This window comes from Talpa europaea (assembly GCF_964194135.1).
Source record: "Talpa europaea genome assembly, chromosome: 10".
Taxonomy (NCBI): Eukaryota; Metazoa; Chordata; class Mammalia; order Eulipotyphla; family Talpidae; genus Talpa; species Talpa europaea.
This window is the reverse complement of record NC_140077.1, coordinates 66497138-66524813: the sequence shown is the minus strand read 5'-3', so window position 1 is coordinate 66524813 and position 27676 is coordinate 66497138. Positions and strand designations below refer to the sequence as shown.

General features: G+C 56.7%; 2 protein-coding genes across 3 annotated transcripts; one reads left to right on the top strand and one right to left on the bottom strand.

Annotated features, from left to right (window-relative positions):
- Positions 1 to 6554: 6554 nt before the first annotated feature.
- Positions 6555 to 9262, top strand: CCDC188 (coiled-coil domain containing 188; the record flags this gene model as incomplete). The annotated part of the gene is made up of 9 exons (XM_084245391.1): positions 6555 to 7458; positions 7608 to 7715; positions 7871 to 7975; positions 8076 to 8132; positions 8242 to 8301; positions 8428 to 8492; positions 8671 to 8725; positions 8939 to 8988; positions 9076 to 9262. The coding sequence occupies exons 1-9, from the start codon at positions 6925 to 6927 to the stop codon at positions 9260 to 9262; spliced, it is 1221 nt and encodes a 406-aa protein (XP_084101517.1). The 5' UTR covers positions 6555 to 6924.
- Positions 9263 to 10544: 1282 nt separating this feature from the next.
- Positions 10545 to 25088, bottom strand: ZDHHC8 (zDHHC palmitoyltransferase 8; the record flags this gene model as incomplete). Of its 2 annotated transcripts, none has more annotated exons than XM_084245291.1 (11): positions 10545 to 10770; positions 13609 to 14603; positions 15875 to 15984; positions 16055 to 16175; positions 16356 to 16497; positions 16664 to 16755; positions 17164 to 17266; positions 17468 to 17640; positions 17740 to 17897; positions 18076 to 18197; positions 24985 to 25088. In XM_084245291.1, 11 exons carry the CDS (start codon positions 25086 to 25088, stop codon positions 10545 to 10547), a joined length of 2346 nt encoding a protein of 781 aa, XP_084101417.1. The 2 variants fall into 2 exon arrangements, with proteins under 2 accessions (XP_084101417.1, XP_084101418.1); XM_084245292.1 differs by lacking the exon at positions 10545 to 10770 and adding an exon at positions 12381 to 12552.
- Positions 25089 to 27676: the final 2588 nt, after the last annotated feature.

Below are 27676 nucleotides of genomic sequence, written 5' to 3'. Positions count from 1 at the left end.
AGGAGAAGGGGAGTTACTCACCTGTCTCTGCCATTGACCAGAATTGACCCCAGGAAGCCAACTGCCTACTGGGCACATGGAGGACTGAGAGCAGCAACCGCAGTGCCAGCAGGGAAGGGGCGTAGGTGAGCAGTAGTCTGAGTGGGCAGGAAATGTGTAGGCTAGTTTAGTTGGTGGGTCACAATTAGTGGTGAGCTAACATGCCTCTTTTTGGCTGACTGGTCAAGTGGGTGGGTGACCTTTGGGATGGTGGGTGCTGAAGCCCCACACTGTGGACTGAGTTTGCTGCAAGAGTTTGCAGGCTGCATTCAGTACTCCAGACTTCAAACGAAGGACACAATAGTGAGACTATTCACAAAAGAAAAGTTGTGTGCGTGTGTGCAGGCACTCTGTGGTGTCTACTCCCTGGGGACCAGAGGGGCAAAGCCCAAAGAGCAGTTTCCCACAGAGGACCGACTTGGGCCAAAAGCAACAAGCTCAGGTCCCCAGGAGCATGAATTTGGAGCTCTGAAGTTCTGGTCTTCTCCTGAGAAGGTCAGTGGCCTCAGAGCTGAGTCCTCTACTGGAGTGTCAGAGGCGACTGGATGGGCAGGTTGGGGAGGATAATGGGAGAAGGGACTGCATGGATTGTATCCCCTACCTCCACTCCATTCCCCAGCTGGTCCCCACCTTCAGCCCTGGGCTCTCTGGAGACTCTGGTAACAGTGATCTGGAAACCCCAGTGTGGATGGCAGAGGTGACCCGAGTCCACCTCCCAGCCATGTGAGACACTCCTTCAGTGCTTCATCGCACACCCCCAGCCGTGGAACCACAGCTAAAGGGACAGTATGCCGGAGGACAAAGCCAGGCTCAGGTCCTCAATGCCCAGGGTTGAGAGGCTGGGGTCTCTACCCTCTCTGGCCTACAGCCCCAGTCCTCAGCCCAAAACCCTCAGTCATCTCCCAGGCCCTGCTCACCTCCCTCTGACTCCTCAGGTCTCACCTCACCCTGACCAGATCCATACCCAGAGATGGGACAGCTAAGCTCACCAACCAGTTCTCAGCCCTCACTTCTTCCCCAGATTCTCAAGCTCCATTTCAAAATGACAGAGCCCAGACCCCTGGCCTGGCTCCAAGCAGCAGGGCCTGTGACCTTTTCAAGGGCCTAAAGGTCTCAATAAGTACTGGTCACTAGTGCTTAAACTCAGGTCTGAAGAATTGCACTAAGAACTGTCCCCAAGTCCCAGGCCCCAGCACACAAGTGTCCACTTTGATACCACAGTGAGAAGAATGAAGCAGGGCACCTTCTCTGTGGTCACCCCAAAACAGTGCTCATGCCCAGCAGCCCAGCAGAAACTGGCTCAGAGCACCGCCTCTCCCACTCCCATGCCACCACTACTGTCATTTTGAGGGCCAGGGCAATAACTGCAGGTGCAGGCTCTTGCGTGTCCCACACTGACCCAGATTCCCTTCTATTCCTCCTCTACAACCTTCCAGGTGACTCTTACCTATGGTTTCCATCTTGGAGACAGGCAGGTGATTCCCATCCTAACCCACCTTGCTGGCCATGTGGGTCCTGGGCACTTGACCTGCATTGGCTTTGGCACTCCTGTTTATGCCACAAGAGGGGCCCCAGCTGGAAGTGCCTGAGCCATCTTCTAGCCAAGATCTTGCAGCTCTCACCAATACCATTCCCACATGCTGCCAGGTAGACAGGAACCTGGGACCACCTCACACCAAAGCTGCCCACTAACAAGCAAGGCAATACGACAACCCACAGCTGCAGGGAAGCTTCCCATACTGAGTCCCAGCCCCTCTGGAAGGAGTAGGCATGGGGTCCCTGAGGCGTGAGGATAATTCCAATGTGAACAGTGGGTAGAATAATTTAGGGAGGTTCTAACCCCACTGTCTTGCAAGTCATTGCCCTGGGCCCCCATGGAATTACAGATCCAAATGAGTAGCACGGTCTCTGCCTCACCAGAAGTTTCAGCCTGGATGGACTCACTCCTGACTCTCCCTCACCTAGGGGACACTCGGCTGCCCTGGACACGAGGTCCCCTGAAGGCTCAGTCTACAGAGTCACAGCGCCATCTGGTGGTAGCTCCTGGGACCCACCTCTTAGCTGGCTGGGAGAGGGAGGGGACTCCCTCAAAAGGAGAAAGCACCTTGACACCAAGGGATACTAATGGGATCTGGGATCAATTGAGGTCTCCACTCCTTACCCAACCCTCAGGTTCCCCATCCCCCAGGAAACCCCATTTAGAGGCCTCTAATGGCCTCAAATGGCCAGTCACAGGCCTGTCCAGTCATGGCTGGCCCTGTCCACTCCTAGCAAGAACTTGAGGAAGGAAGAGGGAAAAGGAAGGCAGAGCAAGCAAGTGAGCAGGAGTCCTGTATTCTGGCCCAAGTAAGGACATAACAAAGGCCACCATGGTGCCATCCACCTGCCCTTCGGCTATGCTGGCTCCCTAGGCACCGCTGTCCGGCTAGCAGGGGCAGATAGGCAAGGGGGAGTGAGAAAGGGGTGAACATAGCCTCATGGAATCCTCCGGGGGAAGAGGTATCTCTTGTCTGAGCCAAGAGACACATTCCATTTCACCCATCCTGGAGCTTAGGGGCCCTGGGAGGCCCAGCATGGCCACCTCCCCAGCTTGGAGCCCTTGATGCCCTCAGCTAGTAGTGATTTATTGGGCCACACATTCCCTGAGAGGATTTTACTTGACATTTTTACTATTTTTTCAGATCCTTAAATTTAAAATGTGAGCAGCAGGTGTCAGAGAGTACTAGGAAGCAAGAAAAGTGGCCTGCCATGGTCTATGTCCTGTGAGCCATTCACCATTTGGGAACAAATGACACAGGGACATGGCAACTAGTGTGCCCTCTGAACTTTGGCCTCTGAATGGGACTTCTCTAGGAGGAATCCATGGGCCTCCTTTGTCCTTCATCTGTTCCTCATTCCCAGGGCCACCTGAGCCTATCCTCAATCCTGCAGGGCCATCCCCACAGGCTGGGGTGGGGTGGGGAACCCCCTAGTGCTCAGCAGTGTGTGTCCACTCACCCAGAGTAGACCTGCCCTCTGGCCCTGGGAAGTGGCAATCATTCATCAGTTCATCCCATCCTAGCACAGCCACACCAGTGGACCCATCCTCCAGGCTATGAATCAAGGGACATCTCAGAATCCCCAAGCCATGCCTGCACTCCATGAGCTCCAGGAAGGTCAGCCTGTGTCTGTCACACAGAGCAAAGAACAACTCACCCACCAGCTCAGAGAGAAAGGTCAGGGGCAAGGTTCACCTGAAGCCACAGATAAGGTAGTAATCTCCAGCCTGGGCTCTTCCAGGAAGTCTAAAGGGCCTGGGGGACATACAGGGTGGCTCTGAGGATTAGAAGGAGAGAGATTCAGGCCAGGAACCAGGTGAGAGGGCCATAAAGATGAGGCTTTACCTGTGCTCCCTTGGGTAGAACCTCATCTCTGTGGCCCCTCTCACCTGGTCACGGGACGCAGAGCTCCACCTGCTCTGGGTTTATTTCCCAGCTTTTGAAATGAACATGGGGCACTAAATGCCCAGGTAATGGGGTGAATCTAGGCAGGAGAGCCCTGGTCCCAACCCAGCATTTACTCACAGGTTACAGTTTCCTTGAAGCCATTAGGCATCATGGAAACTTGGGCAGGAAAATGCTTCCATGGAAACTGGTATCCAGGGAGGAGTGAGCTGCCTGGCAACCGGGGCTATGGCCTGGCCTCCCCTGAATGCTCGCAAGCCAGGTTTTCCACTCACCTGGCCAGGAATTCCAAGGGGATGCACACTCACATTCACCCCATTCCAGGACACTGATTTGCAAGGTGTTTTGCATGTTGTGTATCTGTCCCCATTCAGAATAATAAGACTAAGGGGCCTCCCTGGTGGCACAAGGGGTTAAGTCTCAGCACCATGAAGCTATCTGCAGCCACTGCAGCACAAGTTCCATCCCTGGCCAGGGAGCTGATGCACATGACTCAGCAATCCTCTCCTGACTCACCTGCTGCTCACCATCAGCAGTGTATTTCAGTCAGTCTGCCTTTTCTGCTCCCCACTCTGCCTCTGGTGAATCCTCTCAGCTCCCCCACACACACACCTCTGTTTACACCCCAGCTCTTATATGCATAAATAAATAAAATATATCTTTTTAAAAAAGAATAATACCACCAAGACTGTAGGGCCAAGAGCCCTCTCTCCCTGAAAGCCCCCACCCTTGGGCTTTCTCAAACTCAGGGTCACATTACGAGGACCACAGGGAGGGTGTGCAACAGAGTGTGAGGTTCCCCAGCCAGGAAGGGTCCCCCTGTGCCTTTGGTGATGGGAAGATACCATAGTAGGGCAAAGGCTCCCAGTGGGAGCCCAACTGTTTCTTCAGTGCCTTCTTGCCTCAGTCTGGCCTGGACACCTGTAGTGAAACATATGGACCCCATGCCAGACACTTGGAACCTCCGGTCTCTTCAGCTAGCCATATAGGTCTACCCTTCCCCCCTACCCCCAGCCCTCACAGCAACTACCTTCCACGTGGGGTTTTTGGCTTGGACTCTGCAATAAAGACGCTAGGATAGGGGTAGAATAATCTCTCTCTCCCTCTCTCCTCTCCCTTGTCTGTCTCTGTAAATAACTACATAAATTCTGTTCTTGTTTCTCCCCCTGTGTCTGTTTTTGAGTCATGTCCTGTAGTCACTAGTGAGAGGGTGAGGGAGGTGACCAGGTCACCCCCTCCAGGTTTGTTCAGGTTCAAGACCACTCCAAACTTGGTAGCTGAAGCCCTGGTGATTTAGCGTGGTACGTGGCGACTCTGCAAGTCTCGCTGGTTTGTCAACCTACTTCAGGCAGTAGGGAATGGATGGGCAGGTACGACAGAAACCCTTGTCCTCCTGAAACAGGCCTACAGTTCTATAGCAGGTTAAAGAAAATTCCCCATAGAGCACAGGTCACTGTGTATTTTCAGCTGTGCACAATTGCAAGACCACTCAGACTAGGGAAAAACAATGGGACTTATTTTACAAATGGGAAACAGAGTTTTTAAGGCCACATTTATCTCATCCCAGATAGTGTCCACAGTGTCGGGATGGAAAGCACTGAATGGTTAATAGCTCTCAAAAGTGACCCACAGAGTGCCCTTGGGTCACGCTGTCACCAGTGTTACAGCTCTTTCTGAATTATTGGCCCACACCAACAATAAACACCTCCTTGAGAGACCAGACCCAGGGCCTCTGCTCTGGTGCTCCTTCCAGGCGATGGCAGCATCAGGTCAAAGGCAGGTATAGTGGCCTGGTCACTGCAGAGCTCTTTGGCTTATCTACTTTCTTTGGAGGCCAACTGCTGCATGCTTCTTTCTGCTTTCTGCTTTGTTCCTTCTTCCTTCTTCAGGAGCCAAGAACAGAATGGGAGTCCCAAGCTGGCTCCCACCCTGCCTTATATCCTCTTTCAGTGTCCCTCACCCTAGTTGATACCTGCCTGGTTGGACCATATTCAGTTCTAAGGGACCAGTTGAACCATTTTTGGACTAATCAGCCCTTCTGATGCCAAATAATTAACCAATGAGCTGATGAACATGATTGGTTCATTTTGTTCGCACCTTATTGTTTCATTCTATGATCCAGGTGTCAAATATATTCCCAGCCGCCATCAAGCCCCACCAGCACCAGCCTCTGTGTAGCCGCCCTGGAGGCAGCACTTTGGGCAGCCAGCAGCAAACTCCCACTCTGGCTTTGCACTCAAACCAGGCTGGCACCCAGGGGAGGGGCTGCCCACAGGTGGCAATTTCTGGAGCCAGTGAGGAAAATACCACTGCTTTGCCAACAGCTCCTACCACTTAGGAGCTTGTCCTGTCCTGCAGAATACACTGAGGGGCTGTGGCTTCACTCCTGACCTCAAATTCTAAGCAAGGCCATTCTTCCCCCATGGCAGAGGAACCCAGAGCAGAGAGGTGAAGGCCCAACATATGTGACTTCTTCCAACCTCTTCTCCTGGCATATTGGCAAAAATCATTTGGCAAGAGTGAATCCCCAAGGCAGCCCCTAATGCAGGGTGAAGAGAGGAATCCTGGTTGTGACGAGAGCCAAGTCACATTGCAGAAGAGCAAGAAAGTGAAAGAAAAGAGATTTGTGACTATTTCTATCACACAAGGGAGAAAACTGAGAAAGAGAAAGACATGGAAACAGGGACTCTAGGCCCAGTGGCAGGAGTTAGGGTAAGGGTCAGTGGGACAGACAGCATGGTGGAATGCTGGAAGGAAGGAAAGAGAAGCAACCCTGACTAGACTCTGGCTAATATCATTGGACATTCTTTACAGTCACTGAAAAGCCCCCTGAAGCGTGAAGAGAAGCTTGCATCAGGTTCTATCCCTTAACAGCACTGCAGCCTTGGGCAAGAGATGGAAAGTCTTCAAGTCTTAGGTTCCTGCCCTGCTGCCCCCCACCTACCTACAAAGAGAGGATAATTAGGGTCCTTTAAGGTCCTGTTCAACAAGTGGTTAAAAAAAAAAAAAAAAAACTAGCGATCTGTTAGGTAAAAAGTCTGGGCCGTAGGATGATGTCTTCTGTGCCAGCAGAAGTCGAGGGAAGACTGTACTGGACACCGTTTTTTTTTTTTTGCGTGGTTTTGCTGTAAATGCATGTCTGATCATCTACTTTACATATTGAGAAAATCGTTAAGGGGGCTCATGTGAGTGGGATGTGAAATATGCAGAGGGAGTGACCAAATGAGGAAACTTTAAGTGACATGGTGGAAGAGTCCCCTCAACCCTTGCTCTGGCCACCGCCCTGGCCCATTATGACCTCCTTAGCTCACCCAGTCCTTTGTGACAGATGCCACTGAGGTTGCCCTGCGAGCTATGACACCAGAGAGCCCTGAGTAAGAGGGTGGCAGGTGGAGCCAGGCCAGAGCCTGGACCTGGGGTCAGGAAGGGGTCACAGGGCGGGATGGAGGGGCCAAAAACCCTGGGCCCCTGTGGCCACTCCCATCCTCAGTGTCCCCAACCCCCAGCTTCAAGCAGCCATGGAGGATGCCTGGATCCGCCCTGCCAGGGCTTTGTAAGGTGGCCCTGCCTGGTACCTCTCTCCTCTGCTCACTCGATGGAGTCAACCAGGCCTTTCCCAGCCCCAGGGGGTGCAGGTGGGGGACCCAGGGTTGGCGCAGAGGTGCCTGGGAATTTTATTTCAAGTGACAAGGGAGAGATGCAGCATCAGAGAACAAAAGACCCAGCAGGGGCAAGACAGGGACAAATGGAGGCAGGGTTGGGATGGGGCTGGCCCTTGCACTCAGGACGAGAGCCGGGGACCCCCAGGCAGGAGGTGCCGTCCAGCTCAGGGCCCAGACCTTGCCCAGGTTCACCCCTGACCCCAAGAGCAGGGACCCCAGCCTCCTCCAGAGCAGCTCCCTCCCAGCTCCAGAGCATACCCCTGGGGCCTGCAGAGCAGTCCTTCTTCCATTTGGAACAGGAGAACCAGAATCTGGTGAGTAAGGCACTGCTTCGGGCTGAGCCCATCTTTAACAGGCTCCAAGGCCCCAAACCCTCCCCTCTGGCCTACAGCCCCTTCCCCAGGCCCTCTGCTGTCCAAGAAGTGACCATGACGGATGGTCCCATCTCTTCACCTCCACCCAGAAAAGGCAAAACCAGGACCTGCGGGACCAGCTGGGGGCCCTCCTGGGACCAGGGCAGCAGTTCCTGCCCCTGTGCCCAGAGCACTCAGGCTGCACAGCCCTGGCCTGGGTAAGTGTGTGGCAGGCCCAGCCCAGGAAGGACTTTGGGTAGCCAACAGGAATGACCCTGTGACAGCACACACCCCATTCCCACCCCCATTCCGAAGCAGTCCAGGACCACTGACGCTGCCCATGTTACTGAGTTGACCCCAGACTCTTTCACAGTCCCCCAAGCCGAGCAGCACCCAGCCCCTGGAGGATAGAGCACCTTTGCAACTGCTGCGGAGGGAGCTGTGCCGAGGGGAGGAGTCCTTCGTGCAGCAATCCCAGGTGGGCCCAGGAGCTATGCCAGGGAGGGTCCTAGCACAGAAGACCTGGGTGAGCCCAGACCCAGATCCCTACCCATGCCCACATTGTACCCCTCCCTCAGAATGAACTGCAGCAGATCCGGTTGTCCTTTGAGAGGAAGAAGATGGCCATCACTGAGGTGCCTTCTTGGCCAAGTGGGAGGGGAAGATAGGGGATCCACCTGGTTGGGCACATCCACAGGTCCTGCTCATTGGAGCATGCATGACCCAGCCTTCCCCTCCCACCAGGTGTGGGATGGTGTGGCGGACGTACACATGGCCCTGAACAACCAGGCCACTGGTCTCCTGGTAGGTGCCTGAAGGGCATGGAGGAGGGGGCCTGCAGGGAACAGGGCAGAGGGGAGGATGGTGAGCAGCAAGGGGAAGCTGCAGGGTGGTCAGGGTTAGAGGATCCATTTAACCTCTGCTCCCCAGAACCTCAAGAAAGACATTCGGGGAGTACTAGACCAGATGGAGGACATTCAGCTGGAGATTCTGGGGTGATGTGTGGGATCAGGGGCCTGGAGAGCCTGGCTAAGCCAGGACCAGGGCGAGTGTCCTGCTCAGGTGGGGTGGACCGATCCTTGACCCCTCCCCAGTTCCATAGCACCATACCTGGGAGTGGTGTCAGGCTGGGGCAGGGGCACCCATGGCCCTGACTGTATGCCCCCTACCCAGGGAACGTGCCCAGTGCCGTACCCAGGCCAGGAAGGAGCAGATGGCATGCATGGTGGTAAGCCCCTAACTCCCCCCATGAAGGCCTCACTCAGGGACAGGAGGGGGAGGTGGATTGAGTGGAAGTGGTAGGAGCCCCACCAGAGGTCAGGTGACCAGAGTCATTCTGAAGATATGGTGGCAGGTGCCTGTGCTGGGAGGGGGAGGAGAAAGCGAGAAATTAATACTGAGACCGCTGGGAGCAGGCTCTCACCCTGCACCTCCCCCACAGAAGGCAAGGCCAAAGCTGGGATGTCCTGAGAGCCTCAAAGGCCAGCTCTGGTAAGTGGCTGTGCACATGGGCAAAGCCCAGTCCCCGAGGACCATCTCCATGGGTGCCCCCCACCCCCTGACCACCGCCGCCCACAGGCTGCTGGCCCTGAGGCTGCTGCTGGGCGCCCTGCTGGCCTGCACTGCCGCCTATGTGTACGTGGTGGACCCTGCACCCTTCGAGGGGCTGGTGCCGCCCCTGCTGAGCCGCACCGCAGTCTGGAAGCTCCGGGCCCTCCTGGGCCCTTTCCTGCACCTCGAGGTGGACGACTTCCTGCCCTTCTAGGCCGGAGGCCCAGCGGCCCCAGCGAGGAGGAGGCCAGGCAGCCGGCGCTGCCCCGGGTGCCCAGCGGCCACACCGGCCCTCGCCCATGGCACTGCTGTGCACCGTTCCCGCCAGAAGCCATGAAGGGTGGAGGCGGGGTCTGTCCTGAGGGCTGGGCCTGCTGCTAGACATATAGTCGCGACATACACTGAGAGTGAGTTTGTTTCCATGGAAATAGTGGGGGAGGAGGTTTGAGGTCTCCCAAAACCCATCTCACAGTAGGGCGTCCCTCAAGAGTGGCACACCCAATGGGACAACAGCCCCTCCTCAGGAAGCCTCCAGACTGTCCTAGTCATGGGGAAGGCTCTAAACCAAGGGTGTCCACTGAATATGAGGCCCATGTATCCCCAGGCCTTGCATCTGGTATCAGTACCAACTAGGGGACCTCAGATCAGGCCTTAGCTCTGATTCTGCTGACCCACTGGCCTCACACCCCTCTCATAACCCTGTCCCCATCTGGCAAACCACAACACCCTGCCCCCCACTCCTGTCAAGGCTCAAAGGACAGGGGGACCACGTTGGTGACAGAGTCATGGAGGTAAACATCAAAGATTTTATTGAGGGCATTAAATTGGGGCTGGGGGAATACCTTTTAGAACAATAGAGAAGACCTATGTGGTTTGCAGCTGCCCAGGCAAGAAAAGGGCAAGTGGCAGGAGAGGGGAGGTAAGGGGGTCCTGCCCTGCCCCTGGGGGCATCTGGGCCCAGTGGGCTTAGGGACTTGCTGGGCTGTGGGCAGTGGGGCCCTCTGAGCCCTTCAGGTATGACATCTCAGAGTGAAAACTATCAGACAAGGCCAGGGCAGAGCCATCAATGGGAACTGCAGGGGAGGGGTCAGCGTCTCCTCCCCACCCCGACTTAACGGCTCCAGGAGGTTAAGGCATCTGTTTCTGGGCTAGGGGTGGAGGAGGGAGTGCAGTGACTGCAAGGATAACCTGAGACCCCCCCACCCCAGCCCAACCCACAGAGGCCTGGGCTCCCTGGGGAGGAAGTGGCATCTAAAGTGCTTGGTTAGGGAGGGTATCGGGGTGATGGCGCATAACCCCGGGAAAGTCGTGCTGGTCCTAACAACCCCAGGGCCCCTACTTGGAAGTACTAGACCCCCTGCAGCAGGTGGGGACTTCCTGAGGTGGGTGGGCACAGGGTCACAGGCCCTGGTGGGCTGGGAGCCAGTCAAGGTGCAGCTGGTGGAAAGGGACCCCCTGGGTCCATGGCAGCCTGGCCTCCCAGGTCCCGGAGCCACCTACTTGGCATCTGGTTCTGGCCCCAAAAGGCTGGGAAAAAGGCGGGAGGTAGCTGAGTGCAGGTGGCACACAGCCCCACGTGGAGGCACTCCCGCAGCGGGGCTCCAGGGGACCCGCAGAGACAGGCGGTCCTCCGGGAGACCAAGATGGCACAGGTGCAGGCTGGGGATTACTCTAGGCTGGCCACGCAGCCCCCATCCATGACCGCAGGTACTGATCCGCCCCCTGCGGGCCGCAGCGTCCCATGAGAAAGAAGTAGAAAGGTGGACGTCAGCAGGGGACAGGGCAGCCCGGTGCAGGGACTGAGCTCAGCTCATCTCCTACACTGGGCCAGCCCTTGCCCCAGCACCCCAATCTGTCCAAGCTGCCTAAGCCCTGAAAAGCTGTGGGTTACCAATACTCTACCATCCACAACATTTGGCAGGTTGGCAGGGAGTGTGGGCTGACTGCCAGCAAGTATAGTGTCAGGGTCCCCCACACAGGGTCCTAAGACAGCATGAGCCCATTTATGCACCCCTAGTCCAGCCTTTGTGTTACTAGGGATGCCCTGGAGTGTCTGCAGCCCCAGCCTTTCTCCAAACACCATTACTGCCAGGAATGACGCAGACCCGGGGGACCCTCATGCTTGTCAAAGAACTGTTGGCCAGCCCCACCCCCCGAATCTCCAACTCAGCTTAAGTCCATGGACATGCCCAGGAGGAAAACTCTGATGGCCAGCTGCCAGTCACTCTCCTGGAGCCTGACCTGTTCTGCCCCCTCCCCCCAGGTTGGCAATAACAGCCCTCTCCTTGCTGTTATTGGATCAAAATGTTATTGGATCAAAAGGATCAAAATGACTCTTTTTCTTTTTTTAATAAAATTATAGATATATAGATGTAGGTATAAAAACATAAAACAGACAATGCAAGCAGACGCTGCTGTGTGCTTACTCTCGGGTCCCTGGCGCCAGGAGGAACTGACTCCCCACCCCAATGTGTATCCCACATGGGCATCACAGCTCCAACAGGGCTGCATAACATGGGGTGGGGAATCTCCAGTTTGGCAGGGAGGGGACTTCTGGTCTCACCAGGTCCCTGTGGCAGCATCCAGCCCCATGCCTGCTCCTGCCTACCCCCGTCGCCTCCCACAAGAGCATAAAGTAGAGGTTAAGGCTTCAATGAAAGCGGTGGGGGCAGGGGGCCCAAGCATTAGCACATGGGACATGGCAGGGCAGCTCAGAGCACAGACATGGGGACGTGCCCACCAGCTGGGTGAGACAGGACACATGGAGCCAGATCCACCCACAGTTGGCTGTCTGTCCGTCCATCTGTCTACCTGTCTGCCAGAACCCAGAGCAGGCCAGGTGCCTGTGGGTCAGAGCTGGTCTTGTCAAGTTACAAGATTCCCACAGGGCCCCTGAAAGGCAACCGTTAAGAGCAGCTGAGCAGCACAGCCTGTGGTCTGGGAGGAGGGCCATGGGCCAGGCCTGTCTGTCTGTCTGTCTCTAAGCCACAGGGACCCATCTCTAAGGGTAGTGGGTGATAGCAACTGGCCTGGCAGCAACCTCAGGGACATGGGGACAGTCCATGCAGATGCAATCTGTGACCCCAGACTGCCCCAGTTCACAGAGCAGGGGACCGAGGCAGACGCTGCCATCCTTGGCCCAGCCATGCCCTCATGAGCAGGTGGGTGGCTGAAGGGATGGAGGGCGAGGGACTGGCTTGTGGAGGCGTGGCTCTCTCTCGCTGATGGATCCACACACCAGGCCTGGGCCTTCTCCTTTCCCAGGGCAGTGAAGTTGGGGGGTGGGGGCAGCCGATGGGGGTTCCCGGTCCCAGCAGTGCCACTGTCAGTCCTCACACCGAGATCTCGTACGTGGTCCCACCCACACCGGACACTTTCTTAACAAGCGTGTGCCGGGCAGGGTTGGCGGAAGGCCCTGGGGAGCCAGCGGCAGGTCCCAGGCGGGCCAGGCCAGGAGACTGCCCGTTAAGTTTACTTGGGGGGGTCTTCAGGTGAGGGTGTTCCCTGCATCAAAACAAGCACATACATGCATGCACACGGTGAACATGGGACCACAGCTGGACAGAGGCCAGAAGAGGCAACAGGACAATTGACACAGATACAGATGGAGCCCTGGATAGCCCCTGCCCTCTGAGCTCATCAGATCCCTCCTGGAAAGTAAGACAGTACAGAGCTTCCCAAGGCGCAGGGGCTGTGCTGTCACAGGACAGACAGGTGTCAGAATTGCTGTCAACCCTTCCCAGGTCCTTTGGTCCCTCCCAGTGGCACAGACTTGAAGCCTCTGAGTCCTATCCCATCCAGGTGGCCCAAACTGGGGGGCCAGTGATTTGTCCTTTCTTTGCTCCTTCCTAGGAACAGGAGGGGCTGCCCCCCTGCTGCCCCACTGACAAGTAGTGTTCCTGATTTCGCTGTCCAAACATTCAAGAGGGCGAGAGCCCCTCCCCTCAGTGGCTGTACCCTGCCTCGCCATGCAGCTGCCACCTGCTGGGGCTGTCACACCCACAACAGTAACCTCCTCATGGGCTAAGTTGTGTTCAAGGTGACTGGGGTGATGCCCCTAGGATGCCAATACACCCAGTTGCTTAGCTCTTATACTTGGACCTGTTCCAATAGGTGGTCTGTCTGGCATCCTCAGTGACCCATCTATTGGGGACATGAGACCACCCTGCCCCAAAGTCTTGACATTTCCACATCTATGCACAAGGAAACCCCTGTTTCGCAGGGTTGTGTGTTGACCAAACCCAAGCCCATGGTACCCCAGGTGGCATGTTCTGTTGCAGGACAATATCTCCTAGCCTCAGCCTCCTGGACAGGGACAGCGGAACTGTCTCCAGAGGAAGAAGCTCTGGGCAGGTTGCCAGGTGGGCAGTCAGGGAGGTCCACAGAACTACCAGGACATCCTTGGAGCTGGGCTACATTCACAAAGTCTGTCAGGAGCCACTGAGGCTCACCCCCACAGCCAGCCACAGGCCTGGACAATTCACACAAGCTTGGCCAAAGGGACCCCCAGGTGTCCAGCACCTCCTGTGCTGAGAAGCCCACTGCACCCCTGGCACCCACCTCTGCACAGCCAGCAAGGGTGGCGGTTCTGGGAGGTCCGTATGGATGAAGGCAACGGCTTTGGGGCCCGCATAGGAGGGTGAGCGGGGAGTGCCAGGCGGGGAGGGTGGGCCCTGGTGCGCCGGTGACCTGTGGGAGCCACTGCTGGGCCGGGGCCCCGGGGCATTGTTGTTGGCTAGGTCGGCCTGCAGGGAGGAAGAGGAGGTCCGAGGCGCTCGGCTCACGGCACTGGACAGGGAGGACAGTGACGTCTGCAAGGCCGGATTGCGGGCACCACCAAAACCAGGCCCAGCCACCAGGTCTTCTCTGGAGCCATAGCGCAGCATAGGGCCACGGGGCCCCTCAGACAGCATGTTGGCCTGCTGCAGGCTGTATGAACTGGGCGCATCATAGATGCCTGAATCCCCAAAGAGTGAGTCGGCCTGAGAGCGCAGCAGCCGCTCACGCTCCTCCCTGTCCTTGCGCTCCTGGATGGAAGCCATGATGGTCCTGGAAAGGTTGTCATAGCGCACAGGTGAGGGTTCCCGGGGACGGGGCCCCAGCACAGGGCTGAAGCTGCAGGATGGGGGCCGTGGTAGGTCCCCCATTGCCCCTGGATGCAGGTAGGGTGAGTGATAGCCGGCCATACCAGCTGAGGGGTGGGCTGGGCACATGTGGCCACCAGGCGAGCCGGGGTTAAGAAGGCTATCGTAGGATAGACTGCCATTGCGGTTGGGCAGTGCATGGGGAGCAAAGATGCTGCGGTGGGGCGTGGGGGGCCCACCCTCAGAACGCAGGGGCTGCAGGGCCACCTGGTCCCTGCCCCGCTGGCCTGTAGCCTTGAGGCTCAGAGAGCGCAAGGCGCCAGAGAAAGTGCCAGCAGCACTGAGTGGCGGGGATGGTGGGTAGGCCACGTGCAGGTTGCTAGGCGGGTAGTCAGGGAGGTCCAGGCTGGGCTCAGAGACAAAGTCCAGGCTGTGGATGCTTTCTTCCCCTAGCGTCAGGGAGTCAGGGACCTGCGGGGAGAGAGGGCACACGTGCTCCATGATATGCGCCATGCCCTGCCTGTCCACTGGGAAGCTACAAACCTAGTGACAGAGGTGGCACAGGCACAAGTTACAAACCCTCTATTTCCTGACACACCATCTTTTCCTTGCCTGCCACAGAATGAAGTAGAGACGTGAGAGCAGAGACAGACCCTGCGCCTCCCCAGGGAAGGCTGCTCTGGTCCATACTCATTGGGGGTCAGTGAGGTAGTGGTGGAAAGATGGGACCATGTGGGCTGAGCCATGAGGAAATATAATAACCACAGTGACCAATGGTCCTTGTCCAAACACTGCCCAGCTGAGAGTCAAGAGCACTGCCCAAGGTCTGTTTGATTGTTGCCAACACCCAGGACAGCACTCCAGGAGTGCATCCAGCCTAGGGGTCAGCCATAGCAATAGAGAGGCAGAGCCTCTTGAGTCTCCATGATTTAGAGCAAAGGGACACCAGCCTGCAGAAACTCAAAAACCCAGAGGGGATGTGGGTAGGGACAAATGTGGCTTTAGGGAACTTGGCCAACCAGCTGGAAATCGCTAGAAAAGCCAGAACAAGCCCTGGAAGGAGGCAAAATGGGCGAGGGTATTATCTAAAGCAACACCATTCCCAAGAAGGGCTGCCACTCCTTTTGGGGGCAGGGCCACACATCCTGGCCAGGGAGGCCAAAGACACTGCCTACCAAGAGGCAAAGAAGAGAGGTCAGGACATTGGTACAGAGGGGTGGAGGTGGTCCGTATGTCCTGGGCCGGATCGCAGTCCTGCCTCTGGTGGCTTTGAAGGTAGGCAGGCAGTTCTGAGAAAGCTCAGGACTCTGGACCGTTCCTCAGGCTCTCCAGGGCTGTTGACTACTCCACAGTGATATGTAGAATGCTTGTATGTTTCAGGGAAAATAACTGTCCTTTCTCAAACAATCTCAAATTCTTTTGAAGCTTCTCCATGGGCGTTACAGAGTGCCTAATGATGGAATTCCAGGCATCCTGGCACAGATGCCTCTGGGAGCAGCCGCCTACCAGACCCAGGCAATGCCAGCCAGTGGAGGGGGTGGCTAGGACTGCTTGCGCCAGACCCTCCCAGGACAGGCTCTCTGCTGGCTCCTGTCCATCACCCCCAGCTGGGATACCCAAAGGCTGGGGTCATGCCAGATCCTACAGGACCTTCTACGGTCCAGGTAGGGGGTAAGGTCTCAGGGGATCAGAGCTTTGTGGGCTGGGGCCTCCTGGGATGGAGCAGGGCTGGACCTCCTTACCTGCTCACCAGGCCCGCAGAAGGGTGCCTTGGGACCTGTGGGAAAGGTGGGTCGGAACTTGTACATGGCCGGTGTTGGAGGGTTGGTCCTCTGTGTTGACAGGGCACTCTCTGGGAAGATGAACCAAGGTCAGGCAAGGGACAATCAGTTCCCCCCCACACACAGTTTCCCCCACCTCACCAGCACTGCCAGGCCGTGGTGTCTGTCGGTCGCTGATAAATGTGCTGGCCTCTGCCTTGGGGGGCAGTGGCGGCCCCAAGTCCAATGGTTTCTCATCTAGCCGATCAAGGCTGCCCTTAGACTGAGAGGTGGAGTGGTCAGTAGTAGGGAGGGTGCAGGCTTGGGACATGGTTCCACTGAGGACTCCGTCCTGGGAACATGGGACCTAGGACCCTCCCTCCGCCTTCCACTTATAGGCCTCCTTCCCACCTCCAAGGGTCTGACCTTCACTCCTTACCCTACCCCACCACAAGGTTCCCACCTTGCTGTGGCCCAGGCTGGCCTTCAGCCCGTTGTCACTAAGTTTGACCTTAAGTGGTGCAGATCGCTCCAGAAGCTCTGGCCTAAGGAAGGGTGGCTTCAGGCGAGTGGCAAGTGGCAGCCGAGGTGACTCTACCACATACCTGCAACAAGGGCAGAGGGGTCAGTGGCCAGAGGAACCTGGCCTGAACACACACCCAGCACAGGGTTGGCCCCACCTGCCAAGAGCAGAAGTGGACCAGGTTTAGGGTCTGTGGCTGCCCACACCGAACCAGGGAAAGGCTCCCGCAATATCAGCCCAGGCCTCACCGGGGTGCCAGGGGGCTGCATAGCACATGTTCCACATTCCCATAGCAGCCTCGGGTGAAGGGGTTCACACCTCCTCGGAACTTTCCCGTCACCTGTGGACACAGGACAGCTTATCCAGCCTGGTGACCGAGGACCCAGGCCAAGACAGACAAGGGGACAAGACAGGAAGAGTAGGGTTCCTCAGGGGGTGAGCGCAGGGCCACCTCCCACCTAGGTCTGTCGCTACAGGGAACTACGGAATTTCTGGGTTCTGAGTCACTGGCAGCTAAAGTGTCCCCAGAGAGAATGAGCCAGGGGACAGGGGTGGTCCCACGCCCCAAGCCCCACCAGCAGTCTCCAGGGCCAGATTCTCTACCTGCTACAACTGCATAAACCACCTTGGTTGAGGATCCCTCAGCCCTGCCTCATCCCCCACAGTTCCTATTTAGTGTATAGCCTTCTCGACCCATTGGGGACCTCCCCACCCCCATCACTATGAGGCCCCCATCCAGGCTGTGCACCTGCTCATTGGTGGTGCGCCCCCGGGTGACCAGTACCACGTGGAAGCCGGTGAGGCCAATGACAGGAATGAAGAAGAGGCCAGCCACACACATAACAGCCATGCTGGTCCGTTAAGGCCAATGGCCATGGGCGAGGACATGAAGAAGGTGCCTATGAACAAACTACCCCCCACAGACCACCTACCTGGGGATAGCAAACCTCCCCTGGGGCACTCCCAGGAGCTGGCCCCACCCCTCCAAGCCTCCATTTCCCCTGTGAAACGTGTCCCTGGCCCCACTGCCTCTATGGTCAGGCCAAGGATACGTGATGGTGGTGTGGGCGGCTCCCAGGCCCTCGGCGTGGTTCAGCACGTAGACCAGGCCAAAGGCGACGACGCCTACCATGTGTGCACTGAGCGACAGCAGGAACAAGAAGAAATAACGGTAGTTGCGACGCCCAATGCAGTTGTTGACCCAGGGGCAGTGGTGATCAAAGTCCTGGCCAGAAGCAATGTGTCAGGGTGCACATGGTGGGGGAGGGGGAGAAGAGGAAGGACAGGGAGGGAGATGCAGGGGGAAAGGTGGCAGGGCAGTCACCTCTACGCAGTTGTCACAGACACTGCAGTGGGAGCAGCGCGGCGGGCGGTAGAAGTGGCAGGTGGCACACCACTTCATACGGACCTGGATGCCCCGTACGTCCACGTTCTTGTAGAGTGGAGCCCGGAAGTCATCCTCCTTATCCTCATCCTCATCCGCTGTGGAGGTGATGAGGGGAGGCAGCGGGAAAGTGACTTTTCTGGCGATGCAGCTTCCCAATCTCTTCCAGCCCACCCACCAGAACCTTTCCCCCTCCCTGCCCCAAGGCTCTCCCATGTCAGCCACTCACACTCTAGCAAGAGTGAGCAGATGAGCAGCCTCAGCACAGGGACCTACCTCGGGGGAAGACGCCAGGGTCCATGAAGGTGGCCATGCTGAAGTTGGCCAGGACAAAGAGGAAGATGATACCATTGTAGACAGGAACAACTGGGGACACAGCTCGTGTCAACCATGGACACCTGTGGTAGAGAGAAGGGTAGAACTGGGTCTAGGACTGCAACAGGTGAGTGGGAAGGAGACATGGCTGCAAAGGAACTAGACATGACCATGCATTTGTAGGGTGGGCCTTCAAGGCCACCATTAGTGCTCACTGTGGCAGTCAGGGAAGCAGGCTGGCTACTGAATTTTGAGTACCCTCCTTTGCTCAACCAGCAGGAGCTGTATGTGCTTAGCTTTCTAGGTGCCAACTCTGACCCTCATTAACACCCACCCCAGGTGAGGAAACCAAGGCTCAAAGAAGCCCTTGGGCTGCACTATTTAGGAAGCATGGCCAGAGACAAGCCATATCCTCCCACCCCAGCCCAGCTTCTTTCTGGTCTCTCCTGCCCTTGCAGGATACTGACTAAATGAAGGCAGAAGTCCAGGATGGACAGCAAACCCATTCTGTCCATGGCCCGTGACCCATCAGACAGCTAGGACTGGCCCCAGACCTCACCTAGACCTGTCACCAGTCCAGCGGGGGTACCTCATTGGGGAGATTCTGGGGTTTGTGGGAGCCATAGTTCTCCATCAATAAATATGTGGCAGGGCATCACTCCTGCTCTCCTCTAAAGGATACAACCCAGCCAGAGAGTCCCTTCTTTTTAGTTTGTCAACTTACTCTTGATGTGGCAGCACAGAATACTTAAAGATTCTAGAAAAGCAGGACACCCCCGCCACAATCCCACACACTCCTTTGCCATCTACCACCCCTTAACACTTGACTCCAAGGCTGCCACCCCTTTCAGATGCCTGGCTTCCATAAAGACCTTGTATACCACCCTGGTGCTGATTCGGCTACAATTCTTGTCCTCCTGAGGCCTCAAGTGACTATTGGCCCCTGTGGGGACCCACCAATATTTGAGTGCATGACCTGCGGCCTCCAGCCCTGAACCTGTAGTTATTCCCTGAATCACCCACTCAGCTCCCACAAGGTCTCTCTGGCCTCAGGCTCCCTGTCTTTCCCATGGCTCCATGGCGGGGAGTACCCAAGGCATTTGCTTCCCCTTCTGTACCTAGGCCCTTTGTGGAGCTGGGGGACCTCCAAAACAGCCTGGACCATGAGGACAGGGTAATCGTGGCTGCCAGCAGGGTGAGAGAATGTCTACGGCCCCGCCCACTGCCCCAGCATACACCAGCTATGCTGGCAATCCACGCCTGCTTTGGCTGGGAGCCAGACCTGCCACCCCGGCAACCACCTCCATGGCAGCAGAACTTCGCTATTTTTAGTGGAAAGCAAGAGGCTATTTAAAGATTCCACTTCCCACGGCAGCGCACTCAGTGGGCTGAGAGCTGCAAGCTACCCCTTCCTCTTCTCCAGAACCCACCAAGGAATAGAAACACAGCCTGAGGTCACATGTTCCCTCTGCCACAAGGACCTTCCTCCACTACCCCCCTGCCCAGGCAGCCTGGAGGGGTCACCAGCAAAAGTCTTCCTCATTCCCCATTCCTGCATGCTGAAGCCTGGCATAGAGCCTGTGCTCAATGTGTGTTTGCAGACTCAAGCCCAATGCCACTAAGCAAGATACAGTGGGCCTGAGGCAAGGTCTGTCCAGTAAGTTGAGGGACACTGGGCCAAACACCAGGGGAGAGCTCCCAGGGAGGTGAGAGCTGCCTGCCTGAGAGAACCAGGCACACCTAGAATCCCAGAAGAGGTGGGCCCATGATGCCACTCCAGTGGTACAAGCCAGCTTCCGAGACACCTTCTGGGAAGGGTTAGCTATGTCATAATCTGTGCGAGATGAAAATGCAGGCCCATTGTTTAAAACGGCAACAACAGAACATAAAAGCAAGCACAGGGCTCTCAGGCACCTGCACTGTCTGTGCACCAGTGCAGTCAGCCTGTTATAGAAAAGGAAGGGGACTGGCTGGATGTTCTGGGGCTGGCTTAGGACAAGCAAACATTGTACACATGGGCTGCAACAGATGGGTGGGCACGTAGGGGCAGCAGGCAGGACACATTGGGGAGGTCAGTGCCCTGCCCCACAAATGCCACCCCCCCAACCACCAGGAGCTATCCTATCCACCCCCACCTCACTATACAGACAAGGAGTGAACATCAAAATTCTTGAGGGAGTCTGCATCTGTGCTGGGATTTGAACCATTACCAGGCAGAAGGGGACTGAACCCCACATGCCACCCCACCCCCACAATGACCAAAACTTCCACCAGTCAGGGCAGCCTGAATGACTTTATCCTCCCTGAGCTGTCCCTCAGTGAGATACCCAGGGTCGGGGGAGATCTGCTGTACCACAACAGGGCATATCTGGAAAACTTCACCGTAGAGGGCAACACCTGCTCTGAGGCAGTGGGGGCCTCAAGGTGGATACCATCAACCCACCTGCCTGGCATGCAAGCAGGGGAGGGCGGGGTGGAAGGCTGAAGAGGGGAGTAGATACCTGACTGGGACCTGAGCCACTAACCTGCTCACCATCTCCAGCCACCGAGGCCTGGCTCAGACCCAGGGTCAGGCACTCCCACACACTCTTCCCCAGAGACCGTCTCCAGTGGTCTCCAACCCCAGGAGGTCCCATAAAGGCCTGGGTCCTACCCAACGAGGACTGGCTCACTGGCTAATGCTGCCAGGACTAGAACTCAGCCGCCTGGGGAAATACATGGGCTAAGTGGGAGGAGAGATGAAAGAGCACACTCAGGCATGTGCACAGACACGCATGCACATCCAGGTGAGCATGCAGGAACATATGCATGCACACGTATACACAGCACACAAACATGCTGAGACACATGTGTACACCACACAAGCATGCATACTGTCACATGTTCATGCAAAGTAACACACAAGGCAGGTGTGCATGAACACACATCAACATACAGTAGAGTGGAGCATCTGCACGTACAGGCATGCACACTCAAGCACATGCTGACACACACAAACAGGCACACCTGCATCCTTACTCATGTGCAAACATAGATGCATGCATACGCACACACACCCCTCCCTCCACTGGATGCCCCTTAACCTCTCTGGTCTTACTGGGGCCCAGGGGGACATGACTTTACCAGGAATTCTGGAAAATTTACTGGAGGAGGAAGGCTGTGGGCTGAGCAGCATGAGAACATGTGAGGACAGCAAGTTCTCATGGGCAAGGTCCGGCAGACAGCACTACCCAGGCCACCATGTCTGTCCTAGGCTCTGGAAGGGGCCCTCTGCAAACAGGGATGACACCTACTTCTGCCCAAGTGCTGGTGCACTCCAGACTGGCCTCATCAAGCAGGGGTGGGTCACCTCCTGCTGGAAGTGCAGATCTAGAAGGGGTAGGCCTGGGGGGAGGGGAGTGCCCAAATCTAAAGTTCCAAGTCCTCCTCCCTGAGGCCCACTTGGATGGGCAGGGAGACATCACACAGTGGGGCTAAGTCTTCTATAGGGGCAACATGCTCACCACAGCTAAATATGGAATGGAAGATTTAACTCAGCAGTTTTCATTTAAATTGGGTTCTTCAGGGCCTCCCTGGTGGCGCAGCAGTTGAGCGCTGGGTTGCGAAGCTGCCCGCAGCCTCTGCAGCACCAGTTCAATCCCCAGCCGCTGGGCGAGGGTCCCACATGGTGCACAGACCTCTCCTGCCACCCGCTGCTCCCCTCAGCGGTATACTTCATCAGTCTGCCTGCTCTGCTCCCCGCTCTGCCTCTGGTGAATTCTCTCACCCTCCCGCGCTCTGACTGTACCCAGTGCTTGTATAAATAAATAATTAAATCCTTAACAATCAATCAACCAATAAATAAATAAATTGGGTTCTTCAGTAGCACTGTTTTGTATTTGAGAGTGGCACTCACCAGCAGGGGTATCTGGGACTAGTGGCTGCAGAGCCACTCTGTCCTGGTCAGGTTGGGTAAGGGCTCTGGCCACAAGAAGCCTATCCCCACCACCACCTGATACCTGAGCAGAAGAGAAAACTGGGGTTTAAAAGACCAGGTATACCCCCAGGCCAGATGCATCCCATCCTGCTCTATGCAGCCACTGCCAGTGGCTCTGTCTCCCTGTATTTCCTGTATTTCCTGCTGTCCCAGGCTGTGCCTTGGGAGTCTTCAGGTCCATCTTGGAGACCAGCTGTGCCATCCCAGAAATCTGCCCACAGGAACTGGGACAGAGACAAAATGGCCCAGTCCAGCCCCAGGCACTGCGATCAACCAAGCTTCCTGGCCCTCTGATGTTCTCAGGGTCCCCATCATTCCGCAAAATGGCTCTGAGCAGAGGAAAGGGAAGGGGTGGAGGACTGATGACCCTTGGACCCCCTTCTAGCACCTGGCATTGAACCACAGTATGAAGGGCTTCTGTGGTACAGGGGGACATGACCTCACCAGGAACTCAGAAAGTTTCCTGGAGGAGGAAGGCTGCTGGGAACCTGCCCTGTGGCGTGCACACCGTCCTCACCTCCAGGGTCCTTTCCATGCTCCAGCTTTTAATGGTCACGTTTGAATGTCCTGCTAGTTCCAAACCCTCAGTGCTGACCTAAGGTAGGGTCTTTGATCCTCTAGGCCCCTAGATCTGCACCCTGTGAGGACTTTCCCTGAAGGGGCTAACTGGTGTTTACTAAGTGCAGTGAGGGGGCCTGGGCCACTCAGAGTCCAGTGACATCAAAGGTGTAGAGGCAGATAACAGAGGAGACCTATGTGGGACAGGAGGGCACAGGAACAAGCTGCTCCCTCCTGAGCACAAGTCAATCTATAGTGGGCCTGGGCCTGGAAATAGGGCGGAAGTGTGGGTGCTGAGTGACAAGAGGCCTGTTCACAGAAGGGGATTGTCTGGACTCTTCTTCCTTCAGTTGCCAAGCTGTGGGGACACTAATGGGCCTGGCCCAACTCACAGAGCCCTTCTCAGGAACCCAGCAGAGGTGAGGTGGGGGCAAGCCAGAGCCCAGGGAATATGGTATTAGGGTGTGGGGGAACCAGGTCCCCAGGGGATGCAAGGCTCTCTTGGCTTGACAGTGGCTGTACCTGGTCCTCTGTGCTGCCACAGGGCACATAAGGCATCTTCTCTTAGGCTGAGTGGATCATATGCAGGGCAAGGGGCAGGGAATGGCCTGTGGTGCCTCAAGAGAACCTGCACCTCACAGTGCCAGAGTCCCTGAATCCAGAACCCAGCTGTGAGAACAGAGGAAGGACAAGCTGCACCCCCATCTACCCCAGCAGGGTAGAACAGTCTGAGCACCCACCACTTGTGGGTGGCAGGTCAAAGTCACAGGACAGCGTGTAAGGAAACTCTGAACTCACAAGAAGGGCTCACGACAATCAGGCTATGGAGGGCCAGGTAACTCTAGGAGGAGAGGCGACAGCCCAGCTCTTTGGAGTAGAATTGATTTTTGAAAATGATTTCTTTAAAAAAAATTTTTTCCTGCATTTTACAAGTTCTCAATAAAGAATGTGCCCTTTTAAAATCAGGAGAAAAAACTGAAGTGCACTTGGGCAGTGAAAAACTGAGACAGGCAAGTAGAAGCCACATTGGAGAGCTCAGATCAGTCCACCCCACCCGCACCCCCAGCACCCACCCCAGCCCAGAGTTAGGACTGAAGACCCAGCAAGACATGTCCCTCTCAGCCTGCATCCACTGCCCACCTACCCCGCTCCTCTCTGCCCCACAGCCCGCAACATCTGAGTGACAAGAACACGCCTGCTCACCAAAGCCAGAAATAAGCCCATCCACACAGGCCTTTTTTAAACATGTTCTTGGCAGCCTGTGGCACCCACCCCTCCCCGGCCTCCACAGGCGCCTAATACAGACTCACCGTCCACACAGCCACCACTCTCACTCTTGCTAAGGTGACAGGCTGCCGAGCTGGCTCATGCCTACACCTGCTCTAGGTTTGCTCACACTCAGGCTGACTGCCTGGTAATAGAGGCCCTGCAGGCGACAGTCACCCCAGACCGTAGGTCTCCAGAAAGGCTTGAGTGGTCATGCTGTGGTCACCTAGACTGTATCTCAGAATTGTGGAAAGTGACTGCAGATCCATATGGCTGAAGCCTGGAGCCCCTAACCCTTACTTCATGCCTGAAGGAGCCCTGGGAGTGGAGGCAGAACCACCAACAAGGAGCTGTGTCCTCAGCATGTCAGGCCACTCAACACTCAGGTCTGTGAGTCAGCTGGTGTCACAGGGCAAGCTCAGGCTGCACAGGCCTAGTACCTGGCATGCTCTCCACCTCAAGGGTCCCAGAGCTCACCATGGCTGCTGGCCCCGCTGGGGCCCTCCAGCTGCAACCAACCGGCCTTCCTGAGAGGTAGGTCAAGGGATTGTCAACAGGACTGCCAGGCAAACGTAACAGGCAAGCTGTGGGCAGGCACACAGTAGCCAAGCCAGGCCACACCTGCATAGGAACAACTAGACTCTGGACCAAAACCAGATTGCCTGGAGGGGATCCCAAAGCAGACCTCAGGGCTCCTTGCAGGTAGTATTGGTGGCTCTGAGTAGCCCAGGTCCCTCACAGTCTGAGGAGAGGGAGGTTGCAGCCACACCCTGGTAAGTTACTGCACACACTCCCTTGCCCAAGGCCAGCGCCTCACACTCAGGGACACTCAGGAGGGCCTGCCAGGAACTAGTATCCCCCACGCAGGATTCACCCGTGTCTGGTGCCTAAGGGTGGGCACGCTCAGGGCTTTGGCCTCAGGGTGGTGACTCACGTGGCCCCCGGCAGTCCTAGTGCCAGTCCCGCCCTTACCTGCCTGCGGGTCCCTGGACCTCAGTCCCTCTGGCTGAACCGCCCCCTAATCCAGGCCCCTTTGGGCCACCAGGGCCCCCAGCGAGTGGCGGACTCACGTGAACACGAAGAACAGGGTGCTGGAGCCGACCAACAGCGCAGCGGCCGTAGCCACCGGGATGTACTTGGCGGGTTTGAGGCGCGTCCCGGGGCTGCGGGGCATCCTGGGCGCCGCGCCGCCGCATCCCTCCCCGAGGCCGGGCAGGCGGGGCCGGCCGGGGTCGGGCCGGGGCGGGCAGGGCGGGCTGAACGCGGCGCAGGACCCGCGGCTGTGGCGGAGGAAATCCCACCCCACGGGCGGCGGCGGCGCGCTGATGTCAGAGCGCCCCTTAAGGTGGACCGGTCGACAAGGGGGCGCGGAGACGCGGAGTTCCGCGCCCACGCACCCGGCCCCTCCCTGCCCACGGACCACGCATGCGCCCGCCCTGCCCCGCGCGTTGCCGGAGCTCCGTGCGCGCGTCCTGGTGTGGGGGTCCTGGCGTGCCAGTGCCCGTGGACGTCTGTGCCACACTCTGGACCCGCGGATGGGTCAGGCGAGTGCCCGCGGCCCTGCCCACCGGGTAGGCGCCAAGGGAAGGCCAGGTCCCGTTACCAGGCCGAAGGTCCTGGCGCAAGTTCCAGTTGTTTCCATGGCCTATTTGAACATTTCCCTGAAGATCTCTGACTAAAGACCTTCCCTAAAGTCCCTGGGCTCTGTGTCATGTCCCCCACATCTGGAGCACACACCTCACTCTGGCAATCAGGAACGTGGAGATATGTGAAACTGCAGGGACACCATGGTTAGCGCCTTCCCACTCAAGGCCTCAGGACACACAGCTGGGCCCAGCCAACTAATAAGCATGGCAAGGGGGATAAGGAGGACACCGGCGCATCCGTGGTCTGGCCCTCGCAGCAGACTCGGGGGAGTGTATGTGGTTGGGAAAATCAAGGATGCCAGGCAAGCCCCTCAACTCAGAGGAAGGGTGGAGTGTCCCTGGAAAAGTGCTGGGCAACCTGCCCCTGCCTAGGATAGGCGGGTGACAGGCACCTCCTGCAGGAAATCCCACCCATCTGTGCAGCAGCCTCTGCCATTTAAGGTGGACTAGCAGACTTGCTGTCCTGCAGCCTGGCCTGGATAGTGGTGCTAGCTAGCACCTCATACCTCATGTCAATTTCCACAGCCTACCAGTCAGGGCCAGCAAAGGTTTCTGACCCTGGCTACTCCAACATGCCCAAGGTTCTCTGCTCTAAAATCTAGATCCACTAGCCCTCTCTCCTGGCAGGGACCCTATAGAGCAGCACTTCCAGACCCTAGGCATCTGTTCCTCCAAGGCCAGAACCTGTGGCGTCCAATGGCCACCTCCTCCTGGGGCCTCACTGCCACAGGTTCTAGGATTTCTTGGCCTGGAGGCCCCTCTTTGCTCCTTGCTTACATATTTGCCTTGTTCTGACAGCAGAAATGGTGAGGGGTTTTCTCCCACAACACCCTAGTTGTAACCTCTACCCTTTCGGGTACCCACTCTAGAAGCAATAGCACTGAGGCGCTTGATGCCACAGAGGACTCAGCGCGAAGGTGAGTGAAGAGCAGACTCCACCTGGAGCAGACACCTTATTTTTACCTGTAGGGTAAGGTAAAAGTATCAGGCTTTTCTGCCCTCCAGCCATTAGGATTAATGATGGAACCCTGCAGTCCTGAATGCATGCCTGATGGCGGGCACCTGGAATAGGGTGTGGGCATATGTAGATAGGATTCACCTGGGCTAAGACTGTGCTTATAAGGGCGGCATCATGGAGACACCAGAAGAAGCAGAGAACAAATAGAAGGAGCAGAGAAGCCAAGAGAAAAGCAGAGCCATGAGAAGGGCAGAGAGAACGTGAGAGAAGGCCAGAGAGCCCAGCGTGAAGACTTGCTGGGGGCTGGGAGGACTGCCAGCCTCCCGGCGCCCAGCGTGAAGACTTGCTGGGGGCTGGGAGGACTGCCAGCCTCCCGGCCCCCAGCACCAACTGCCTGCCACGTACCTGGTAATCCCAATAAAAGCCTGCAAAAGCCACTGAGGGCTCCAGGACTCCTCCTTTACCCGGTCTGCTGGATCAGAAAACCTGCTCTGTATCATTCCTGCCCTTAAACTACCCAAGCTGCTACAGCCCTCAGGTAGGTGACACAAGGTCCAGGATTCTCACAAACTGTCCCCAGGAACTGAAGGTGAGGCCAGAGAAATGGTACCGCACAGCAGCCTCACTCTTGCTTCTACCCTTCTATCCAGCACAGATGCTCCAAGTCCCCAGAAGCATCTGGCCACATTGCCTGAATACAGACCCAATCTTCAGGTACGGCTTTGCCTAGCAGTCAACCCCTGTGCAACACACCCTTAGGCTGCATCTGACTCTAAGCCTAGCTCTGTGTAGGGGTGCAAGGATAGTTCAGCTGTGGAACAATCCAAGTTCTAGGAAGAAAAGGCAATGGTGCTTCCTTGATGTCTCTCTGCCAGGGCATTGTGGGTCTAAGTGGGGCAGATAAGTGAGGCCATGCAGCCTCATTGCCAAGGTTGCTTCTTGCTGCTGATGAGCCCACAGCCCAGGAGCAGGAAAGGAAAACAGCAGAAAGCTTTTCCAGATTTCAGCCCAGCTGAATGAAGGTTTGGTTGTAATGAAAAGGCCATGACTTATTTCCCACTTCATCTCCAATAGCACCTCAATTCTGTGCCACAGGGAGCCCACATACAAATGCAGTGGCTAGGGTTTCTTTTCCTACAGCACATCCTGCAGTGTCAT